Source organism: Sceloporus undulatus, chromosome 1, assembly GCF_019175285.1.
Source record: "Sceloporus undulatus isolate JIND9_A2432 ecotype Alabama chromosome 1, SceUnd_v1.1, whole genome shotgun sequence".
In the NCBI taxonomy this organism is placed as follows: Eukaryota; Metazoa; Chordata; class Lepidosauria; order Squamata; family Phrynosomatidae; genus Sceloporus; species Sceloporus undulatus.
Genome location: NC_056522.1, coordinates 232,351,949 through 232,376,274, shown reverse-complemented (window position 1 = coordinate 232,376,274; position 24,326 = coordinate 232,351,949). Strand labels below are relative to the sequence as shown.

General features: G+C 38.4%; 1 protein-coding gene across 1 annotated transcript in view; it reads right to left on the bottom strand.

Annotated features, from left to right (window-relative positions):
• NCKAP5 (NCK associated protein 5) overlaps nucleotides 1-24,326 on the bottom strand; it is an 811,098-nt gene that overhangs the window by 714,775 nt on the left and 71,997 nt on the right. Inside the window, exon 2 of the mRNA XM_042462965.1 lies at nucleotides 8,481-8,593. Within this exon, the coding sequence (XP_042318899.1) occupies nucleotides 8,481-8,549 (69 nt within the window). The 5' untranslated portion in view covers nucleotides 8,550-8,593. The remainder of the gene's footprint in view (nucleotides 1-8,480; nucleotides 8,594-24,326) is intronic.

The following is a 24,326-nucleotide window of genomic DNA, read 5'->3' as shown; positions in this document are numbered from 1 at the left end:
AGTGATTTATCAGTTTGTAGTCCTAGCAGAACACACCAGGAACTTTAATAGGTGGAAAACCTCAAGATTTAGCACATCAAACTAAATCAGTATAAATAATTTATTTCTTCCTATATGTACAATACAAATTAAATTGTCTATAACATTTTCATATTTAAACTATTTAAATGTTCTCAATTTTTCTTCTATGTACTACAGATTTTAGCAGAAATCTGAGATTTCTCAGTTTTGGAATGAAATTTACACTGAAACGTGATTTCCTCTTTGGAAAGGATATTGCAGTCACAACCAAAAGGCAACAATATTATTCACAGAGATCAGAAAGTGAAGCAAAGTTGTACCAATTGACTCAACAGCTGTTCTAGCACAGCAGGATATTTTAAAGGAAGAGTAAAGTGGATGCGCCATTAGCGCTTGAAGCTCAACATGTCCAAGACGGAGCTTCTTGTCTTTCCTCCTAAGTCTGCCCTTCAACACTCCTTTTCTGTCTCTGTTGACAACATTTCTATTCAACCAGTCCAGCAAGCCTGCAGTCTTGGCTTTATCTTTGATTCTTCTCTGTCGTGTATCCCTCAGATCCAGACCACAGCCAAGGCTTGCCAATTCTTACTATACAATATTGCCAGAATCCGACCTTATCTCTCTGCCTCTTCTGCCAAGATCCTGGTCCATGCCCTTGTGGTTTCATGACTTGATTACTGTAATGTTCTCCTGGCTGGGCTTCCTCTTTCTCACCTCCGTCCTTTAATCTCTGTCCAGCATTCAGCTGCACACATTATCACATCCACCCACCGCTCTGACCACATCTCTCCTGTGTTGGCATCCCTTCACTGGCTCCCCCTCCCTTTCCGCATTCAGTATAAGCTCCTACTGTTGACATTTAAAGCCCTCCATGGGCTGGCCCCTCCTTACTTATCAGACCTTATTTCTCTTCACCTTCCCACTAGGGCCCTCCGTTCTGGTAGTCAAGGTCTATTGTCTCAGCCCAGGATTTCCTCTGCCCCATCCCAGATTCGCCCCTTTCACTCGCTGCCCCTCACTCCTGGAACCTTCTTTCCCCACGAGCAAGAGCCATCACTTCTTTAACCAGCTTCAAAACGGAGTTGAAGACCATCCTGTTCAGAGAAGCGTTCCCAGGCATTGCATAATTGTCACTTGCTATTTGAGTCCATCTCCCCTGATCCAGGCCTTGGAGGTACAGAAGATCTGTTGGCCCTCATCCCCTTCCATATCTCATTTTGTGTCGTGTCTTTTTATATTGTAAGCCTTAGGGCAGGAAACCATCCAATTAAAAAGATTGTATGTACAGCGCTGTGTAAATTTACAGCGTTTTATAAATAAAGGTTAATAATAATAATAATAATAATAATAATAATAATAATGGGTTACAAAGAAAACCTTTACTAATTCTGTAGAATAAATATAAATATAAATGCATCCTTCTGGTTCATGCTAAACAACTTGCAAATATAAGGAAGTATGCATAGCTATGGCTCATGTATCTGAAGAAGTAGATGCATAAACATCAAGTCTATGAAAGCTCATGTTACCAATATCTTCCTTTCAGTAAGTTGGAAAGGTGCTACAAGATTGATTATTATTAATCAATCAGTCAAATTACTATTTCATTTAAGATCTCTTTGCATAGTGATCTTACAGACTAACACGGCTTTACATTCTAGCCATAGTTCAATGCATGTACACAAAGTAGCCTTCATCAATATTTTTTGATACAACTCCCAAAATTCCTGACCATTGCCTGTGATATATGGGGCTGATGGGAGTTAAAGTGCAAAGCATCCCTGAGGCAGTTAAACTGAGGTTGAAGTTTATACTTTAAAGTTTATACTTTAATGTACAGTGTACACTGTAGAATCTCTTGAGAATTTTCTTTTTGTTTATGAACTAACTCAAGCATTCATACTTATTTGAGAGTAAATAATATCAGAATAAGATTATTTCAAAGTAAATCCACTTTGATTCATAATTTGTCAAAATGATTTCATACAACTGAAGGGGATAAATTATCCCCTTCATTTGTTTCTGGTGTCTCTTTTACTGGTCCACACAATGGTGTGGAATTCTTACTCCCTCATTAATGAAGTTAATGCTAGATGGGGAGAAGGTGCAATTTTCAGCCTCTCAGTAATCATGGAGTTCAAAGAGATATTTTTTGCTGAGTAGCCAAAGGAGAAACATTCAGATATACAAATACACCTAGGTAATAAATCAATTTTTATTCTGAGAGAGTTCTTTACTAGGATATTTTGTGGTATGATAAATAAAGGCTTCAAGTGCAAGGCTTAAAGGCTGATTCATATGGGTGACAATATTGACAAAGCAATTCAGATAAAAGGTTAAATAGTATATTAATGGGTAAGCAACTCTATTCTAAATACACAGCTTTGCATTCCATTTCTTCCCAAAACACAATGGATGGCAGCAGCTTCCCCAGGTTTATGTTGTCTTATTAGGTTAACCCTGGCTGCTGAGGGACCACACATGTTTTTGCCTTGGGTTCAACTGTATTATGGCAATTAGGGGGAAAGGGCACATACTTTCCCATCTTTAGGATGGATTGCTTTTATAGCCTAGGGAACAGGACCTAATTGTTTCTCTCATCTTCCTGGCTTGAAAAACGACAAACTTTATTAGAGGGGGAGGTCATAAAATTAGCTGCAAGCATAGCGTTTATCTAAAGGAGTGGCATATTTCTTCAATACTGTATATTTGACACTCTTTTTCAATAGTACTTTTTATTAAGGGCCCTGAGATAAAATATTGCAGGCCTAGCATCAGAGGCTTGGTACTGTTGAATGCCTGCCAAGGTCCATGCTACAGAGCTCCCAGATCCTGCTGACCTTATTGCTTTTCTTCCTTCGTATTGCTGCCAGTTCACTTGCTAAACCTGACAATCAATGAGAAGAGAGAGGATATGGAACGACACCTTCCATTTGCCTTGCACTTTCTTCCTTGCGATGGCAATGTAAATTGGACCCAGGGGGAGACAACAAAGGAGTAATACTGGCTATTTTGAATACTATATATATCATTGATATATATATATATGGTGCACCTGTTTCAGGGCCATGGAGGTATGTTTTGTTCAAAATAGGGAGGGTCTGTTAGGTCACTTTCACTGGGGGAGGTGGGGGGGAACTACAATATGAGGTAAAGGGAGAGTGGTCCAAAATGACTCATTGTGTGCTGTAGGGATGCTTTTGGTCACTTTTGTGGCCAAATGTCTTTCTGGGGAAAAAAAAGTCAGATCCAGATGCAGAAACATGTGGCGATTAGTAAATAAGCCCCTCAGGAGTTAAATGTACCTCTCTGATCCCTGGACATTGCTCATCTTTGGTGCAACATAACCAGCCATTTTTGAGTGGTGTGTAACTGTAGTGTGCATGTAACAGTACCGACACCCTCCTCCCGTTTATTGTCCTTCCAACCGATGAAGCCACTTTTCCTTCCTCCTTTGTTTTTCTGATCAAGTGCAAAAGTTTGGTAAAAGTCTGGTCAGCATTTGAGAGGCCAGTACAATAGACAAACTGTACTGATTGGGATAGGTTACTGGTTGAAAACACAACATATGAGGTAGGTTCTGAAACCTCATAGTAATAAAGCTGGTAATAAACCCATCAACATGTAACATGCTACAAGACTGTTTTTCTACAAGAGGAAAAGTGCAGCTATCCCACTAGTAGCTGGCAGATGGCCATTGCTTATCAGCTCCATAATGTATCTGAATTCAGAGTGACTGGCTGTGGCCACAAAAAAGGAATGAACCCCGCAGCTATTAGCATTGGGAACAGATTTAAGGTGTGATGAATCTGCAATCTCTGGCAATAGTAGGGGAAACAGGTGTGTATTGAAAATGAGAGTGTAGTAAGGAGCAGGTCAGCTGAGTGGAGGCTGAGATGTTGTGGTGTTGAGCAAACAGTTTCACCAGCTATTCAGTGTCTCTGACTGTGAGAAGAAGATTGCACAGATACCTCACTTGTTGAGGCTAATCCAATTGCAAATCACAGTGGTGTGTGACTAAGCTCTGGAAAGGTGAGAGCAAAAGCAATCAGCCTCCTAAGAAACAATTCACTGCACTTTGCTCTTGAAAATTGAAAGCCTCCCATTTAAAGAAAAGGCTTAAAAACCTCAAGTTTATAGAGGCAAGGTACTTGTAAAGATGAAACATTCTCAAGAAGACTGCTCAGCTAAATGCCATCACAGCTGCAAGTGTCAATCCAAGGCAATTCCCAAACTGGTCTGGGAATTATTTTGATAAATAAAGAGCACAGCTTGAAGCACTGACTTTTTCTGATCAAAATGTCTCCTGGAGACAAGTGAACAGTTTTAGGTCAGGCAAAGGCCTCAGTTTCTGGTGGGCCTTTTATTATTTTCACAGGCAGCACCATACTCAGAGTGGATAGAAAGCTACATTTTTTTTTCACAGCAATTGTGATATTGTGTAATGGTTTTTCAACTCTGTACATGGTTACAGAAAGGTTTTTTAGAAGAATGTATTTGAAGAGAGCTTAAAATCTTTTCAGGTAGCAGCTTAAGCAGTCACAAAGCCAGCCCCATTTCTCTCAAGCACAAATCAAATAGAGGAACCATAATCGTGACTTAAACTTTTTAAAAATAAAACCTTTTATGCTTCTATTATAAAATGTTATCTTAGACTATTAAAATAAAAATCCTTAAAATGAGTTTTGATACCTACCTCTTAAAACTTTTGAAATAAGCATTCAATGTGCTAAATCTAATTGTTATTTCCAGCAAGAACAGACCAACTGAATCAATGGGTCAACAGCTATTTGAGTCCAGTTGATTTTATGGATCTGCTTGTATTGAGACTAACAATTGGAGTTAGCCCATTTACTACACTGTAAGAAAGATATATTATCTATTCAAATTATCTGTTGGATCATATCCATTTCTAGGTTTTGGTTCAAAGTGTATGCAATTGTGAGAGATGCAGACCAAAAAGAAGAAGAAGATGATGATCAGCATATCATGAAACTATTTTTAACAAACTGCATTCCACTTTGGGACCTAGACTCCTATGCTAAAATAATATATGGAGCCAGACTTTATGATGTCATGCATTCAGCACCAACTTTAGAGACAGAAATATATATCTGTGCATTCTGAATACCACTTTTGTTGCCTTTATTTTAAATAATGCACATACCTCACATCAGACACACTGACAATGACTTTGTGTTCAGTACTATTCAGAGATGAATAGTAAAGGTTTGCAGCCTTAAATTCCCCAACATGTTTCAACTACAATCTTCATCATTTCTGCCCATTGGTCAATGTTGTCCAACAAAACCCGGGGGCTCAGTGTTGAGGACCACTGAGAGAAATGAGAACTCATGGTAAAGCCATGCTAGTGAAATCTGCCATTGAAGTTGCAAACTGGGAATGGGGTGCAGCATGAAGGGAAGTGCAACAAGTACTGAAGAATATGGCCCATTTTTAGATGCTGTGACCCAGTCAGCTTTTCTCTCTGCCCTAGGAAACTTGCAGCTAAGGCTGGGAATAAAGACAGCTGGGTAATTATCAATGACTTATACAAGACAAATATCATGTTATGAATGATGTAACTACCTTTTCCAGCCCTGACTTCTCTGCTTTTAATGTCAGATCATTAATAACGATAAAAGTTTTTTTAAAAAACAAAACAAAACAGAAATCCTTAAGGCGGAGAAAGGGGTGGGGGAGAGAAAGAAAAAAAGAAAAGATCATCTGGAATTTTGCCTGTCAGACATTGTTTTAGAGCCAGAGCACAGTTAATTTCTTTTTTAAACTTTAGTAACCAAACCATAAAGTCAACAGTATTCTAGACTACTGAAACATTTGCAGAACTTGCTATGCTAGCACTGACCAATTATTTATCTGGGACTAGAAAGAATCTGCTTTTGAGGGGGTGGAAGGGAAGAAGAGAAAGGAGTTTCTTGATTTATTTTATAAGCCAGAAGGCTGTCCTTTCATCTCTCCAACTATAACTGCTCTATTACTGACCCAGAAAGGGGAGGCAACTTTGATTTTCATCTCCACTTTCCATTCTCTCCCAGGTCAGCTGATTTCATCATGCACAGAAATCTCATACCAGCCTTCCTACATTTGAACTTTGAAGGGTACTAACTCAACATGTCAGCACCCTCCTGAAAGACTGACCCTGGGAACCTAATTTCTTTGAAAAGAAAGCTGCCTTTCTGTCATTGAGGGGTTTTTTTTTTGGGGGGGGGGGCTTACACTGAAAATGGAGCCAGGCAGCAGCCACACAGATGTGGATTTTGCCCAATGGAACTTACAAGGGTTTCGGAAGGAGGGAGAGCCTTTCATACCTTACTACTCCCTTCCATACTGATTTACAAACACATGCCACTGATCTGTGTGAAGCTTACTCTAAGGACAAAATACATTTAGTATTATGCACAAGTCCAACCATTAGGTAGAGCAAGGAAATTTTTACAGTATGCTGTAATTCTCAGGAGCACTGATATGATATTCAGCGCCAGTTTTCTTCTGCAAAACTTCTTCCAAAGGACACTGCCATGACATGATTAAAATTCCCAGGAACACAGATACGATATTCAGCTCCACCTCTCTGTGAAATCTTTCCCAAAGGAATCCATATTTCTTTCACCATTGTTGCTAAGGGGATGTTCATAAATTTAATGTGTGTTTCAAAGGACTGGGTGGGTCCTGATATTTCCTCCACACCCAAAAATACTTGCAAATTTTTTGGAAAACCCCTAAAAATGGTATGTGTTGAAAACAACTTGAGGGGGAAACTACTCTGTTCTCTTCGGTGTTTGGCAAAATTGAGATAGTGCACAATATTAGTATATGCTTACATGGGAACTGATAGTTTAAAGTGATATTATAGAAACATGTATATGCTAGTCTGAAACATACTTAAAATATACTGTACCTCACATTATTAATGAACAAGGGAGCTTCGAGGCTGAAAACTCACCAAACCACAGTACTGACTTAGTACTGAAGGTCATTATGGAGTTTATCACACCACCTCCATTCCCATCAAGATGATATTAATGAAAGGAAGGGCATACCTATCGGTTTGGTAGCATTTTACCCCACATGTTCCTCCATTAGTGCAACTGGGCAGTTGCAGGCCGCTTGCATTCCCTTCTGCCCTTGTCCTTAATGACATCTCCCTACCCTATTCTCTACCCAGCTGCCAGCATGACTTGCATTTATATGTGTGGGGGTGTGGAGTTTTTTTAATGCAGTTCTAATGTTATGCAAATATAAAACACACCAAAACAACAACAACAATAACAACAGAAAGTTTTTAAAAGGCTGTTCTGGAATAGCAAAGGGGAAGGGGAAGGGGAGGAGAAAATGACACAATGTGATTGCACAACCCTGCAACAGCCCAGTAGTAACTTACCACACTGAGGACCAGTTGTATATCAGCACTATTGGGATCTTATTAACAGGTTTTTCCATCCATGGCAAGGTGCAGGCTAACCACACTTCAAAGACAAGGCAATGATGAGAGGGAGTGGGTGTTGTCTGATAGATATCACCAAAGGTGTTATTATCAATTTTTTCTGGTGGTTTAAAAGTCATGTGGAATAAAGTCCTAAACCAAAGTTCCATGTCCTTACTGTACAGAATACATCTACTACCAATTGTACATTCAATAGGGAGTTGGCCTCAGTCGCAGCTTTGTGCCATTTGTTTGGCCCATTCACAGACATAGCAAAGAGTATACCCTGAAATAATGGCATATATGAAGTGTTGTTCATATTATTTCCACTACCGTGGGACCAAAACTTGAACAAATAGTCTGCACTTATATTAATTTTATAACTTCTTGTTCACAGTAGTAAAAATCATTATCATAATTTCACATAACAGATGTAAACCTACGTTTGCCATTAGTTGTGCACTCAATAGGGCACTACAGCCAGTCATAGCTACCAGTGACAATATTTGTACAATGCACACACTTTTTTATCATACTGGTTTTCCTTTTTTAGACAAATACTTTTAAAACATAAGGCACTAAGGCACACACCCACAGTTGCACCTTTTTCTTATTATTTGAAACAACATTATTCAATTAAAGCAGCACACCCTTATTTCAGGTCATCCTAGATTCACCAATTACTTACATTACACACATTCAGCTATTATTAGAATAATGTCTCCTGCAGGTCAGATAATTGCAAGACTGGGGTAGATTCTGTCTGACTCTTACTTAGGGCAGACCCACTGAAATGATTGGGACTTACTGAGTAATCACTGGGTTAGTCACAATTAATTCCTACTGATTTCCATGCAACTGCTGCAAAGATGATTATGTCTGGATTCAGCACAATGTCTTGAATATGTGTTCTTGGACACAGTCAAGCTATGAAGGAACACAAATGTGAAAGGGCTGAACCCACCAGCCCAAAAGACAAAAGCATCCAAAAGTGTAGGAACATTTTTGTACTCACCATGAGACTACTGTCCAAAGAGAATCTCTTCCCAAAGTCCCTTTTCACTAATTTCTGTTTCTTGTCCATGACTGAAGTAGGTGATCAGAATTGCCACACTTCTGTTGTTCTCACTGAGGAAATATATTAAAATCCACATCTTAAAAACAGACTTCCTATTTGATTTTTTAAAATTTTATAACAATGGTTGGTTTGGAATTTCTCGGTTTTGTTACTGTTAAACTTTATTGTTTGTTTTTGTTTAATTTTAAAGCAAAAACATAAATATTTTCAAGTCATCAGATAGTAAACATTTTCAAATTTGAGAAGGGTTGTGTGCAAATATTTCTGTTTCATTGTGTTATTTCTTCTTCCTGCACTAAGGTTTGCGTGTATTATTAAGATTTCCCACATGTATATGTTTTAATGCATATTGCCAGAACACATTGGAAGCCTTGGAATTGTGTGGTTTTCAAAGGCAAGACACACTTTGTCCCACTAAATTGAAATGGATATTGTTATTTTTTTTTTAAGGAAAAGCTAAACCCAGAGTATTTCTTCTCCATTGCTAAATCTCATTAGCTGCCATTGGACTTCTGAATACTCAGTGGGTAGATTGAAGTTGCAGTAAGACTTTCTGCCCCATCCCACTTGTTGAGAAGAAGGAGCTCTAGTAGCAACATGGCTGTGTCACCAAGTAGTAAATATTAGTACCAAATCTGCATTTTCACTTCTTTTTGTAGTTAGGAAAAAAAAGGTGCAACATAAAAGAAAACAATGAACAAGATTATTTTTTCTGTTTGGTACCAGAACAGATAATAAGAGCAAATATAGTGTTCCTATGCCTTATGCAGGGGATCCATTCTGGGCCCCCCCCCCCCCCCCATGTAAGGCAAGTACCACTTATGCTTGAGCCCCATTGAAAATAATGGGGCTTGTGCATGTGGTGCATGCACCATTGCCAGTACCGTTGTGCAACTTTCAGCATAAGCTGAAAGCCGCAAATGATGCAGGTGCACTGTAATAAACTCTTCCAAACACTTCATGGAGCGATGTTAAAATAAGAAGATAGTTCATATGGATTATTTACCTCTTTCCATTCAATTCCATGGAATCTAACCAGGCTCAAAATAGCAATAAGGAGCAGTCAAAATTCATGCCATTCAGGTTTGATAATCAGGAAGCAGCTATTAAAATGTTTGTGTGGTACCTAAATATCAAATGGAAATACTGACTTCAGTTAACTTAACCTTGTATTTCTCTGTAAAATTTAGACATTCTCCATATTCATAAACTGCATGATGAAGGCATTTTCTGTCCTTGTAAATCCTCAAATACAGGATTTTTTGGCATCATGTTCAGTTTACTTAAAAAGAAGAGCTTTCCAGTTCTCAAATATGGGACATCCCTTATAATAACAGACACCTGGCAACTCTTTCAAACTGTGGTGTAAACTGTAATATGACAGCCCCAATTATGAAGACAGTGCTGAAGAAAAAGATGGACGAATCACCTTTATTCACTTTGCCAAGGTTTACTTCAAGACAGAAAACAAACCAAAATCAATGCACTTTGTATTGTAGAATATTGCAAGGCTCAAGATCCCTTGAAAAACAACATCAAAAGCAATTCAAAATTCTTTCACTCCAGAATTTAGAGGCAGCTTGCTTATTTTAGCCAAAGTTAGTTTGATAGAAAATATCATTTCACCTACATTTTGTTCTTCCTCAAAGAGCAAGTATCCACTTGGTATCATTCAATCTAGTAATAATTTCATAAATCAGGTCATTAATGGTCAATATATTTGCATACTCTTTCTTCATTTTCCACCAGTGTTCAGTCTAAAACACATTTATAGTTCCTACTTGAATCACTAATATAGCTTTAAGCCATAAGATAAGATGTATTTATTGAATTATTTCCGATGTGTATCCTCCCTTGCAATGTCCAATTGGATTCTCAGAGCAGCTTCTAAAAGCCTAAAAATAACTGTAACAAAGGAGTGAAATAGAACAGCACAGGACAGAAACTGTAGTAAAAAAAAAAACAACAACCTCAAAAACTTAATTAGAAATTTCTGAAGTTAGCAATGTTATAAAAGTCTTTAGTTAACAGTAAAGTAACATCAGAGTTGGTCCTTGAGTTAAATCTTTGGCTGGTGTCAAACTGCGTTATTTCTACAGTGTAGATGTACTCTGAATGTCTTGTTTTCATTAAACAAAAATCTCACCACAAAATAATAATTAATGGAAGGTTTTTTGACAACATGATTGTAGAGAACAATCATGAAAAGGGCTCTCTTGTTGGATGATACATTAAGAAGAGCCCCAGATCTCAGTGTATAGGTAGACTGATAAAATGACCCACTTGATATGTGGGTACTAAGCCATGCAGGGGCTTTAAAGGCAAGCACTAGCACATGAAATGTGATACCACAAAGTCAGCTGGGGAAAGGGGAAGGTGCCAAATTCATTACTTGGATTTACATCACATCATTTCTTTCAAGGAGCTCAAGATAGCTTATATGGTTTGCAACAGACCCATTTTATCCTTAGAGCAATTCTCCTGAAAAATAGTAACATTCAAAGTAACACAATGAACTTCATAACTGAGTGAGGATTATATTCTTTGCACTCCTAATTCAACATTTTAACTCTGTTTACTCCATCTTGTGAACATATTCCCTTCTGTATAGACGGGATACTGCACCTATTCCACAAATGAACCAAGCCAATAACATATAAAATCCATGCTATACCCATACAGAGCTGGTGTTAGAAGCTGGTATTACTAAGCATATGCTGAGGCCCATTACACAGCAGATGACCCAATGGTAATCCCTAGACTTATTCCTCCACTCTGATTCTTTTCATTCACCTGCTCCTTTCCAAATGATACAAGCAAAGAGAAAGGTCAACAGCTTTCCTTGCCCTCTACTCCTAGGCAATGGCAGAGAGATGATCCTATTTCTCAATTTTGTCTCCCTGAAGATATCTTGCGCAACCTCTCTCCAAATCTTAGAGCCAACACTCTACAATCACATTTTTTGACTCTGACATGAGGAGCTACACAGTTGCTGCTGTTTCTGAAAGAGTTTTCTCCAGATTTCTTGGCTGCGTGGTTTGTTTCTTCCTTTGTTGTTATGCTGTAGGCAGCCCTAAGCTATGAATAGTCTCCTCTTCTACAATAGTTTATTGTGTAGTAAAGTGTTTTATTGCACAACAAAACATAACTGTATCATCAACCTATACTATACACAGGGTTACTAAGGAATGCTCACTGTAAACCAAGAGTGCTGAATTGTTTTCCCACATCTCCGTCCATCAAAATAACAGATGGCTATTCCATAACTGTTTCTTATCTTGCCAAATGCTTCACTGTCCAAAATATTATCACAAAAGCTATAGTCATCCACAAAGCATGAGAACATTTTGCAAAGAAATTAAAAACAGGTCAGTCAAATGGTTACACACCCATTACCCACCCTTTTGTGGTATTCAGTAAGCTGATGTTATTTAATTTTTTTAAAAAAATATATAAGAATTCAATCATTTTGGGGGAATTTTTGGCTCTCTTTTAAAACCATGTGAAGCAGAAAGCTGAAAATGTACATTAAGATCCCTGGAGCAGAATAGATCTCCTGAGCCAAGAAGCAACAGTGATTCAGTACAAGTTTGCAGTGTATGAAGCTACCTAACACTTAGGCGCTTATGCCATTAACAAATAAGCCAGTTTACCTCTTCCAGCTTGCATTGCTGGATGCCCCCAGATGTTATCATATCTAAATCACCACCTATCTAGCCAGGATGCCTCTGCCTGGATGCATCCTGGGTCGAAGCCTTACTCAGCCAGCACTTTTCCAGAGTCAGGGAGCTTCTGTCTTAAAAAATTGACTGGCTGAGCAAGGCTTCAACCCGGGATGCATCCAGGCAGCGGCATTCTGGCTAGATAGGTGGCAATTTAGGTATGATAACATCTGGGGGCATCCTGGATCTTGAATTCAAGCCAGAAGAGGTAAAATGGCTTATTTGTCAAAGGGATAAGCTCCCAAGTCAGATATCAGTAAGCTGTCTATCTAGGCCAGGAGTGGGAATCCTGCAGGCCAAGGCTGTAGCTATGGGAGGGATGAAGCCCCCTTCTTGGAAATTTTGCTTTGGTCCCCAAATTTCTAGCATTGGAGAAAGTAAGGCTTAGACAATATTTCACATCTAGAACTTTTATATTTGCTGTGTTCATATTCTCATGGTACCTTTTCCTTTCCCTGTTCTTTGAATGTCTAAACAGTAAAAGGCTGCATCTGCACTGCAAAAATAATGCAGTTTGACACTACGTTAACTGCCATGGCCCAATGCTGTGTCAGGGTCGGCTGTCCCAGCCCTGGATTTCCTCTGCCCCATCTCGAATTTGCCCCTTTTCACTTGCTGCCCCTCACTCCTGGAACCTTCTTCTCCCTCGAGCAAGGGCCATCACTTCTTTAACCAGCTTCAAAATGGAGTTGAAGACCATCCTGTTCAGAGAAGCCTTCCCAGGCATTGCATAATTGTCACTTGCTATTTGATGTTCTTTTTTGTTGCCTGTTTTATTGAATCATTTCCTGTATTGCTATGTATTTTATATGTATTATCCTATTATTTCTTAGATTGTATGCCATAGGCACTGTTACTATTTTATATTTATTGTTTTTATGTACAGCGCTGTGCAAATCTACAGCACTATATAAATTATTATTATTATTATTATTATTATTATTCTGGGACCTGTAGTTTTATGAGATCTTTAGCCTTCTCTGTCAGAGAGCTCTGGTGCCACATATCTGAGAACTCCTTTACATTGAGCCATAGCAGTTAAAACAGTGTCAAACTGCATTAATTCTGTAGTGCAGATGCAGTTCTAAATGCCAAGCTGAAAATTTAGGTTACTGTCATGTTAAGACATGTGGGGACTGAAGGGAATCTATGTTTTCAGTCCCCCCAACCCCCATCCATGGTGCAAGCAAAATTTCTGGCCCAAGGAATGACCAGAGGCCCCCTATTTTTGACAAGGAAATGAGATGGTAACACCTCAAGAAGCTTCCTTCCACACCTTTGCGGGGGGGGGTGTGTGTGGAGAAATACCTAGGTTTTTTTTCCCTTGCAGGGGAAAAAGAAAATGAACTGCTGGTAAATTCCAGTTTCACATGGAGGGACTGGTGCATCCTGCAACACAACCAGGATGTGGAGAATGGTCTCTGAACCCTCCAATTTGCCCACTACTGATCTTTAGAATGTCTATAGATCCGCAGGTAGGGTTGCCATAACCCTCCTGCCGGCGGGACATTCCCGGTTTTTCACTACTAGGGGGCTGCCCTGCACGGTTTCCTCTTTGACTCAGGTTTGTCCTGGGTTTTGCCAATCTGGTGACTTTCACACCAAAATGGGTACTTTTCAGAGCCTTTGGTCCATTTGTTAAAACTGTGTCCTACATTTGAAAATGTAGTCCTACATTTGTCCTACATTTGTCCCGGTTTGGAGGTCCTGACTTATGGCAACCCTATCCACAGGAGGTGTTCAGGATCTCAGCTATTAAGATCCTTTTTAACTGGAGATGCCAGGGATTGGCCCTAGAACTTTCTGCATGTAAACTTTTATCAAGTAAATACCAGTTACCAAACAAAAATATATAAACAGATGTACAACTCTCTACATTAACTATAAATCAGAGAGGACAACATATTTGCTTAAGAGAACAGTGGACTGGAATGACATGAGACTGGGACATAATATCTTCTGTAATGATAATGAAACATCTATCTCATTTCTCTGTTCCCCAAGAAATATGATTCATCTGATGGCATTTGCTGTTCTTGTTATAATATTTCTTAGTATCAAGTCTATGAACATTGAATAGATACAGCAGAACCAAAGGCAGTAACCTTTTCAGCAGTTCATATTTGATTGGTTGTCTGTTTTTATCATGAGGTTTGCTGGGGCCATGCTCTAGGAGAAGAGTAAACAATCTGCAAGTTATACTGAGGAAGACTGAAAAGGTCAAAGGAGGTATTTTGCCATTCATTCATTTGTATGGAGCAGATGAGGCATTCAGGTTGCAAAACCAAATGCTTAGGACAGAGCTCAGTACAGATATGAAGTGGGAGTGTGGGGATTCCTGTAGAGACAGTGACAGGTGAAGTCAGGTATGGGAACAGTCTGCCAGCATTATCCTTAAGGCGATGACTCTCTACTGTGACAGTGAAGAACCGTGATCAGTTCTTTGCATGAAAAACAATGGGACTGGAACCAAATTTGGTTCCTACAGACCAGACGCTATAGCTGGAGTGGAAGAAGGTCTAATTATTAATACTAAAATGAACGTATGTGTGTTGGTTTTCAAAGTCACTGAGTCATTAAAATTAGATAACGTGAGTGGACACAACCTCGGGTTATTTTTCTGAAGGCTTTCGACCAATGCCAATCTTTACTTCTCTCAGCCCTATGGATAGAAAGAATATTTGAAGATATTTGATAAATGTTTGACAAACATGTTTTTAATGTCTTAAGAAACACTGATGAGAAATAAATGTGCATTTTCTATGCAGGAAAGAGGTTTTGTGCACAGAAATACTATTTTACTAAATGCTATTTTCTGTGCAAATACAATGACATGAAAATTTAGCTCAGATTAAGTCCTAAATTGGACCCTCTGTGGATACCAAAATCTGTGGATGCTCAAGTCCCATTAAATATAATGATATAGCAAAATGGTGTCCCTTATATAGAATGGAAAATCAAGGTTTGCTATTTGGTATTTATATTTAAAAAAAAAAACATTTTCACGCTATAGATGCTTGAATCCACAGATAAAAAATCTGTATTTGTGCAGTTATTTAATTATTATTTTTTAAAAATCCAAAGATACATAAACACGCAAATCCCAGAGTTCAAGAACAGATTTCCTCAAACATACTGTAACAGAACAAACACCAGTCATTTCTTTCTTAGAGTATACATATTTTTAATATAACACTGAGTACTGAACCCATTGGCTAAGCACAACGTAGTATTCAATTATCATATTTTAGTTTTGAAAATATTCTTAGACTGTCTTTGGAGACATAGCCCTCACAAGGCAGTTTAAATGAAGGACAAGACAACTGTACCCATAAGATGAGAAACACTGAAAAGTATTTAGACAACAAGATATACCAACAATTTAAGATATACAGATGACATTATACTACAATAAGAAAATATCAAATAGTTGAAACAGTTAACATATATACTTTAAGTCAACTTGTTCTATAAGTCAAGGGCAGGTTTGGGGGGCAAAATTATGGATTTTGATATGACCCATGTATAAATTTAGAGTAAAACCTGGGGCAGGTAACAAATGATTTAAAGGATGAAGCAAAGGAAGACAATGCCACAGAACTTTAAAAATTCCAGCAGGCATTAACTGGAGAAGAGTGGTGAGGTTACTGTGGATGTCCCAAAAGACAAACAAATGGGTCACACAACAGATGAAGCTTGAACTCTCCTGGAAGCCAAGATGACTTACTTGAAGCTGTCATACTTCAGACACATCATAAGAAGAAATGACTTACTAGAAAAGACAATAATGCTAGGAAAAGTGGAGGGCAATAGACTACAGAAGACTACATTCTAGATGGATAGATTCAATCAAGAAGGGCATGGCTCTGAGCCTGCAAGACCTGAGCAGAGCAGCTGAGGACAAAGGGTCCTGGAGGTGCTTCATTCATTGGGTCACCATGAGTCAAAGTCGACTAGAAGGCAACTGAAAACAACACATTTAGACAACAATAGTAGCATTGGCCTTGCAAGGGAAGGCCTTATAAATCTGACAAGGTTGAATGTAATGAATTTTAATGATGAAGACAGACCTTTAAGAGAGGATAGAGGATAATTTTATAGATTTTTGAAGGCTGTAAACTACCCCCACAATGCTTTAGGAGTTTATTGCAATGATATGAAATACAGTCTGAGTAGGAGAAGCTCTTTGCAATTAAATCTAATATGATGTGAGGTACTACATTCCCTGGGTATAGTTGGAAAACTTCTGATATTAAAGACTACAGTGGCTAAAACACTATAAAATGTTCAATAGGGAGCAATGTATCAAAGAATGCAGTACAATAATAGGCTTGCTTTCCCCTTGATCTGATCTGGTTTTCTTTTTCTGCATTGATGTGTCTGGCCAAATTATATAGATATATAAGATCGAGAGGTTTGCTTTGGAAAAATATATAAATAAGAGTAATAGCTCCCATCCTGGGGCAGTCAGCTGCTAACATAAAGGGGTGTATCTTAATTTCTCTGAAGAGTAACTGGTTGTTGCAGATGGATTCTCACCATCTGCCAGAAAATGAATAAAAATGTAAATTTTTAAAATGTTCATGAACTACTACTTACAGTCCATAACTCTTTTGTGTTTCATGTCATCTAAGCCATTTCTTTTCTTTCATCTACTTTCAGATATTTCAAGTGAAACAGAAGAGAAATAGGTAGCCAGGAGAAGAGCATTAAAAACAACATTTAGGGTTATGGTTGGTGAATATTATAGGAAATAGAAAATGGGGGGGGTAGACTTTCTAAGCAATCTGTGCATATAGTCTGATTACAAAACTGGTACTTTAATGAATCCAGGTGCAACTGATGGATCCACCACAATGGGGGCATTTTTATTCAACTCTCGGAACTACAGTACTTTGAGTTAAAGAGGTCCAGCACTATCAGAGTTCCCATTCAACATAGAACAACTGTAAAAGGAGAGAGGCTAAAATCAAAGGTAGGTTCTCCATCCTGACATCAGCAGATCCACTAGCTATCCAGGAGCACATTGCCAAACAGCCTCTGATTAAAAACTAAATAAAAACCAAAATGCCATAATTTACTAAATCACATATTTTTCAGTTTAGCAGAAGATGTTGTTGTTGTTGTTGCTGCTGCTGTTGCTGCTGCTGCTTCCTCTGTTGCAGAAATGGAATTAACTTCTTATAAATTCAGTATTTTATAATGGCAAAATAACAGTTGCTGAAGACTTGCCTGAATTGAGTTGCTTCTTTCTAGGAGAAGCATAACTACGCTTAGCCTCCATTGTATGAGAGTTCCATAATCTGGGCGCAACCACCAAGAAGGCCTTCTCATTTCTGTACCGGACATGCTTGTGAATATGGGGAGACAAGAAAAGGACCTATTCTGCAGATTTCAAAGTCCAAGCAGTCTTACATGGCTGAATCTAACCTTAACTTTCTGCTGCACAATTCTGAGCACGCTGTCTCTCATACTGGAGGTAATATACAGCCATCACAATTTAGCAGCATAGATGTACCCTTCATTAATGTGCTGAATCCTCTTTTAAAGCCATCCAGGTTGAACCTCACCACAACTAATGGAGAAAAATACTGTACAACATACTACATGTAATAATAATAATAATACATGGGTCTCGAGAATTTCCTACCATATATCTTCCTGATTTATTAACTAAAGTGGTGCAAGCTGGCATCTCAATCCAAACATCGCTATGTTTCTGAAGGAAGAAGGGGATTATTAAACTATAATTGACTGTATGGTTGCAGAGTGTATGTTAATTCTAAAAAAAGAAATGTGGGATGCATCTACACTATAGAATAATGACGTTTGACACCACTTTAACTCCCATGACTCCTTCCTACAGAATTCTGAGATTTGTAATTTTTTAAGGCACCAGCACTGTTTGGCAGAGAAGGTTAAAGACCTTGTAAAACTACATAGCTCAAGATTCCATAGAATGGAGCTACGGCACCTAAAGTGTTCAAACAACATTATTTATTTAGTATAGATGCACCCTCAATGTCTTGTTTTTATTAAACAAAAATCTCAGCTCAAGATAATTAATTATTTTTATCTGCAAGATAAAAACCATTGGGTGAATTCCTTTCTACATTCTAATACTGTGGCCATTTCTTTTCTTTGCTAACTCTATGGTATCAAGCATCTTTGTCACATGACGTTCAGTATTAACTGCTGCAATGCAAATATGAAACACTCCAGGATATCATGCTGCATCAGATTTTCCTTCAGTCTCACTTTTATGAAGGGCTACTAAAATCATTAAGGAGCTAGTGTGGCATGGTGGTTTCAGTACTGGACTATAACTGAGATCAGGATTTGAATCCCCACTCAGCCACAGAAATCCATTGGGTGACCTTGACTGAGTCACACACTCTCAGCCCCAGAAACCCCTATGATAGGTTCACCTTAGGGTCACCATAAATCAGAAATGACTTGAAGACACACAACTGCAGCAGCAGCAGCAGCAGCTAAACCTATTAGGCATTCGATTTTTATTTTAATCAGTTGCAATGCATACATGAATTATTTAAATACCCTAAAGGTACCAGATCCCATCTCATATTCGAAGCTAAGCAAGGTGCACCCTTTTTATTACTTGCATGGGAAATTGCCTATGACTAGCAGGTCCTGTAGGCAGAATTTCAGAGAAAGAGGTTGACAAAAACACCTGTGATTATTCCTTACCTTTGCAAACCCTATGAAATTCATGGGGTCATCATAAGTCAACAGGTGACTTGGATGCAGAAACATACGCACAATTTATACATGATTTTAGGTACCTGAAAACATGCAGAGCCAAGCTTGCTTTAGTAGTGTGGTAATGCAGGAAATTAGAGGCCTCATACTTCTGCTAATTGGAATTTAAACCTTTAACCCTAAGAATGAAATTTTAGATTCAGACCAGGTTGGCAGCGAGTAAAAACCATTACTGTGAAATAGCTGCTGAGTAACTTATATGTATTTTAAAAGATGGTGTCAAATAGGTGTCTTTATAATTAAAATGTCATGAATATTACTGATGATGTATGAGAGAATCTAATTTGTAGCTCCTCCTATCTTTCCACCTTGTATTTTAGAGCCATTTATAAGAATTAGGATTTCAAGATGAAGTCCAGTAAGAATGCTGGCAGAGCACAAGTTTCCACCAGAATGCATACACTATCATCCAGTTGGGCTTGGCTGTTGGAGTGCACTTGCTTATGTTCTGGCTGTCTTTTGGCACCCAGGCAGGGAGGGATAGCATGCGGCCCAAGCATAAGGCTGTTCCTTCTTCCCTAGAGATGCAGACAGAAAAAATGCAGATACACTTCTCCAGACAATCAGTGGCTATGGGGATGGAGCTTTACCTGTGAGCTCCTCAGCTGCTGTTGAGGATCTAGGGTGAGGGGCACTGTGCCAGGATGTAAAGGATACCTCCTTCTACACTGTTTTAAAATATATACACAGATGTACTCAGAGGTTACACCTACATATGACACCAAGAGGAGTCTCTTCCTAAGTGCACAATGTGGGAAATGCAATAGTACTTAAGACTTAAAGAGTTAAAGATGACTTGGGCTGGATTTGCACTGCAAAAATAATGCGGTTTGCCACTGCTTTACTAGTCGTGCTAAGGAATCCTGGGAGTCATAGTTCATCATGGCAACAAAACACTCTGACAGAGAATATTTAGCAAAACTGCAAATCTCAGAATTCCATCAGTTCTCACCATGGCAATTAAAGTTTTGTCAAACTGAATTTTGCAGATTCAGTCCTAAAGAGAATGGCAGTGATAGATTCAGGCAGATTTCAGCGATTCAAAATTTTCTCATTTTTATCCATTTCTGAGTGATAAACTGATACTCTTTGGGATCTTTCTACCTCTTCTCTTCCCCCCCCTTTATTCCCTCACTTCTACTAAAAAGTGAAACTAGCTTAGTCTTGTGTTAGCTCAGCATCCCTACAGAACTTTACAATCATTAATGCAGTTCTTACAATAAAGCTGTGGTCTCTTTCTTTAGTCATTTCTGTCTTTATTCCTTATTGAGAATTACTAGCCACTGTATACATGCACTCTCCATCATAGATTTGCATTGGTATAAACTGAAAATAAATCTACCATTTTCTGTTGCTATAAACCATGTGTATGAAATAGTTGTATATAAAGTGTAGTTAAGAGGCTAACTTGAATATAGTATGATTGAGAAAACGCATAAGCACGTGAAGGTCTCAATACTGTATGATAGCAAGAATCTTTCATTATAAAAGAAAATCTTCCTCACTCTTACATAACGGGATGGGAAACATCAAAGGATCATTTATGTACTCCAAGAGCTCAAAAATATATATATTTTTTTTTAAAAAAATCTAAAGTTCATATCTATAGATATCGGTTTGGATGCAAAGAAAAACATAGACATGGAGATGTGAATGTCACTCACTGTGAGACCAAAAACAAAACAATGGTTTCTGGTCACTGTAGGGGTGTTCACATGTTATATTCAACACAATTACAGTCCATGTTCACTGACTGGTGATCCATACAAAAGTAGCTTTCCACATGTTAACTTTCAACACATGTCCACTGTATCCATATTGCTGATCTGTACACTGGTACAATCATTCACAAATAACAAATTGTAGGCCAGTGTGGTTTGGACTTTGGACTTGTACACTGAGAGACAATGGAGATTATCACATGGGAGACATGCGTCCTTCTCCCATCATTAAACCATGTTAATTGCGCGATCGTGGGGAAGATTATCACAGCCCCACTTGCTTATCTCATTCTTCTCCCATCTGTAAGCAGTAATGGACCCATCAATTAGTATTAACAAAAACTCCCATTAATACCAAATGACGGATCTATTACTGTTTACAGACAGGAGAAGAATGGGATAAGCACGGGTGTGTGTGATAATCTTCCCCTCATCATGCAATTATCACAGTTTAACAATGGGAGAATGACACTTTCCTCCTCTGTGTGATAATCTCCAATGATCCAAATCTCGACTCAGTCATGGAAACCTGCTGGGTGACCTTGGGCAAGTCTCTCAACCTCATAGGATGGCAATGGTGAGCCCTCTCTGAAGAAAGGTGTCAAGAAAACCCTATTATAGATTCACCTTAGGGTCACCCTAGGACAGAAACGACTTGAAAGCACACAAGAAATGTGTGTTACAGGGATTTCTGGGTCTATATTGTTGTTCACATATTCATGCTTAGTATCTAATATGTCTTCACATATCAACAGGGATATATATCCCCCAAAACACAGGAGAAGGAGGTTCCATTACAATTGCTGTACAACACCAGATGTAGGTCAGTATGAGAACTGTACTTTTCCCATCAGAAACCGATAAAGTCTTAAACATGGCAGGGATGAAGAATCCAGAGGTTCAAAGGATTACTTTTTGGACTTCCAGAATCCCCAAGCCAGCATGGCTATGAGCCACACTTGGAAAAATGTTTCCCACGCTCTGGCAAAATCCCAATACATGACTGTGCGTATATTTTCTAATTATTGTGTTTTCTGTTTCTTTCCATGTTCTGAGAACACAAAAACTGGGTGAACATGTTTGAAAAAGAAACTGTGAATCTAATTATAAGCACTCCAAATAAACTGAAGTACATATCTATTGACTAGTCAGTACATACCAGGATGGTGTGGTCAGGTGAGAGAGAGGAAACCAAATCAGGCAGAAAGCCATTTCATCAAAGTATAAAGACAATTATAACATCTGTTAATCTTTTGTGCCAGTTATAATTAGGTGCTGTGTAGGAGTAATCCTTAAAGGATTACTCTTTTAACATCTGTTGAAAGCAGTGAGTAGATAATAATGACTCTTTACAAACAGTAAAATGTGAGTGGCACAAAGTTTTTACATTCCATGTACACAGTACACATTTTCAGACATTTTAGCTGAGAACTTTTCCTTACAGAGAAATACTAGTCTTTGGTTCAGTCATTTACTGTCAATATAGCCTTTTTAGTCTAACAAATGCTATTTCTCATTTATGTCATATTGTGCCTTATTATGTCATACTTATAATATGACTACTTAGTCATATTGGAACTGTCTACACAGCTATTTCTTTATGTTATTAATTTAATTAGCTATTGAAACTGAAAATTCTTTAGCTACCTACTTTTTATAGAGTGCAGATTACATATTTCAGTCTATTCTGAACCGCCCGGATTGGTTTGCCAGAGGGCGGTATACAAAAAAAAATTTAAAAAAATATTATTATTATTATTATTATTATTATTCTATATAGTCAGAAACTACAATATTTCCTTAGAGAACTGTCAATAGAATTAATATCCTATTTTTAAAAAATCAAAACCACAGAAAACATAAAAGTTATGTCTGTTAAAATTATCAGTAAGGAGAGCACTTGCTAAGACGTGCCTTCTAGTATTATTCAGTTTAACATGGCCCTCTACTGGCAAAATCTGCCCCCCAAACCTTGCCAATCTAGTTATTTCATCATGTATTTTAAAACTACTGCACAAATAGATAGGGCACTAATTAGATACAACTGAATGTATACACCAATAGAATAATTTTGAATAAGCAAGAAGCAAGAAAACATATCCAGGCCATGTTGGCCATACAGCAAAGTACAATAACATCCAAAATTGACAAAACAGTCACACTTTTATTGGCCAACCAAAATGCACAAAATACATGATGAAAGCTTTCAAAGCTTCACTGGCTTCATCATGAAGCAAATGTATTAAAAAATAAAACTGGAGAAAGAAAGAAAAAAAGAAAGATGACAATATCAGAGTCATGTATCTACATTTTGTCACAATGTTGTTATATTTGTTATCAGCTAAGATGGGATATCTGTGTAGATAGAGGCCATTCCTTCTTGGACCTGCAGGCTCTGGAGACAAAGGTCTGTAAACACCAGGAAACAGAATTTAAAGTCCATTAGCAACACAAAAAGAAACAAACACATGAAAGGTATCTGTGGCGGGATACAGACCGCCCAAAAAGGGCGGTCTGTCCACACCTTGTATTGCTGCATGAGGGAACCGCAGCAGACAAACCGCGTGGCTCCCTCGCACAACAAAAAGAACCCGCAAAAAGCAGACGCTAAGCATCCGTCACATCAAAATGGCAATGCCCATGTGTATAGGACGCCACCATTTTGACGCCCTCATCACATGCTAGGGGTGAGGCATGTATGGGTGGTGCACCCTCGGCCAACCCCTAGCACGTGACGGGGTCGCCGCTAAGGCCCGTCTGGATTGGGCCTATTTTAAACATTTAATCATTTATTAGATATTCATTAGATTTAAATCCAATAATTGCTTCAATGTCGTTTTGTAGATGAAACTATCAAGCAATAACATTCTTAATTTTTTTTGTCTATGTAAAAAATTACAAATGGCCAAACCATACTTTGAGTAGCACAGTTTTCACAGTTTTGGTGGCAATTGTATTGCTGTAACTATGTATGTATGTAACAAAATTATGGCCAAATTTTTCACCCAGTTATCAAGAGCCAACCTGGGTCCTCTTTTTGGGCTACAACATCACATTAGTGTTTATGAGGTGTCTGTGAATGAGAGTAAACTGGAACAGTTCGAGTCTGTGAGTACCGAGGATGTGGACAACTCCTTGGTAGTGTGAAGAAGACAATGTGCCCTCTCAATCCTTGCCCCTCATGGCTGGTTGTACAAGGAGGAGATGTTATAGTAAAATATTTGAAGTATGTTATCAATACATCTCTCAGGGAAGGTCAATTGTCACCTTGCTTAAAGGGAGCAGTCATGCAACTACTCCTGAAGAACCCTTCCTTAGAGCGCCTAGATATGAACAGTTACAGACCAGTCTCATATCTTCCATTTCTGAGCAAGGTAATTGAGAGAGCTGTTGCTCTTCAACTACAAGAGGTTTTGAATAAAACTGATTATATAGATCCATTTCAAACTGGCTTTAGGACAGGATATAGAGTCGAGACCGCCATGGTCACCTTGGTCGGTGATCTTCGTCTACATATTGACAGGGGAAGTGTGACCCTGCTCGTACTTTTAGACCTCTCA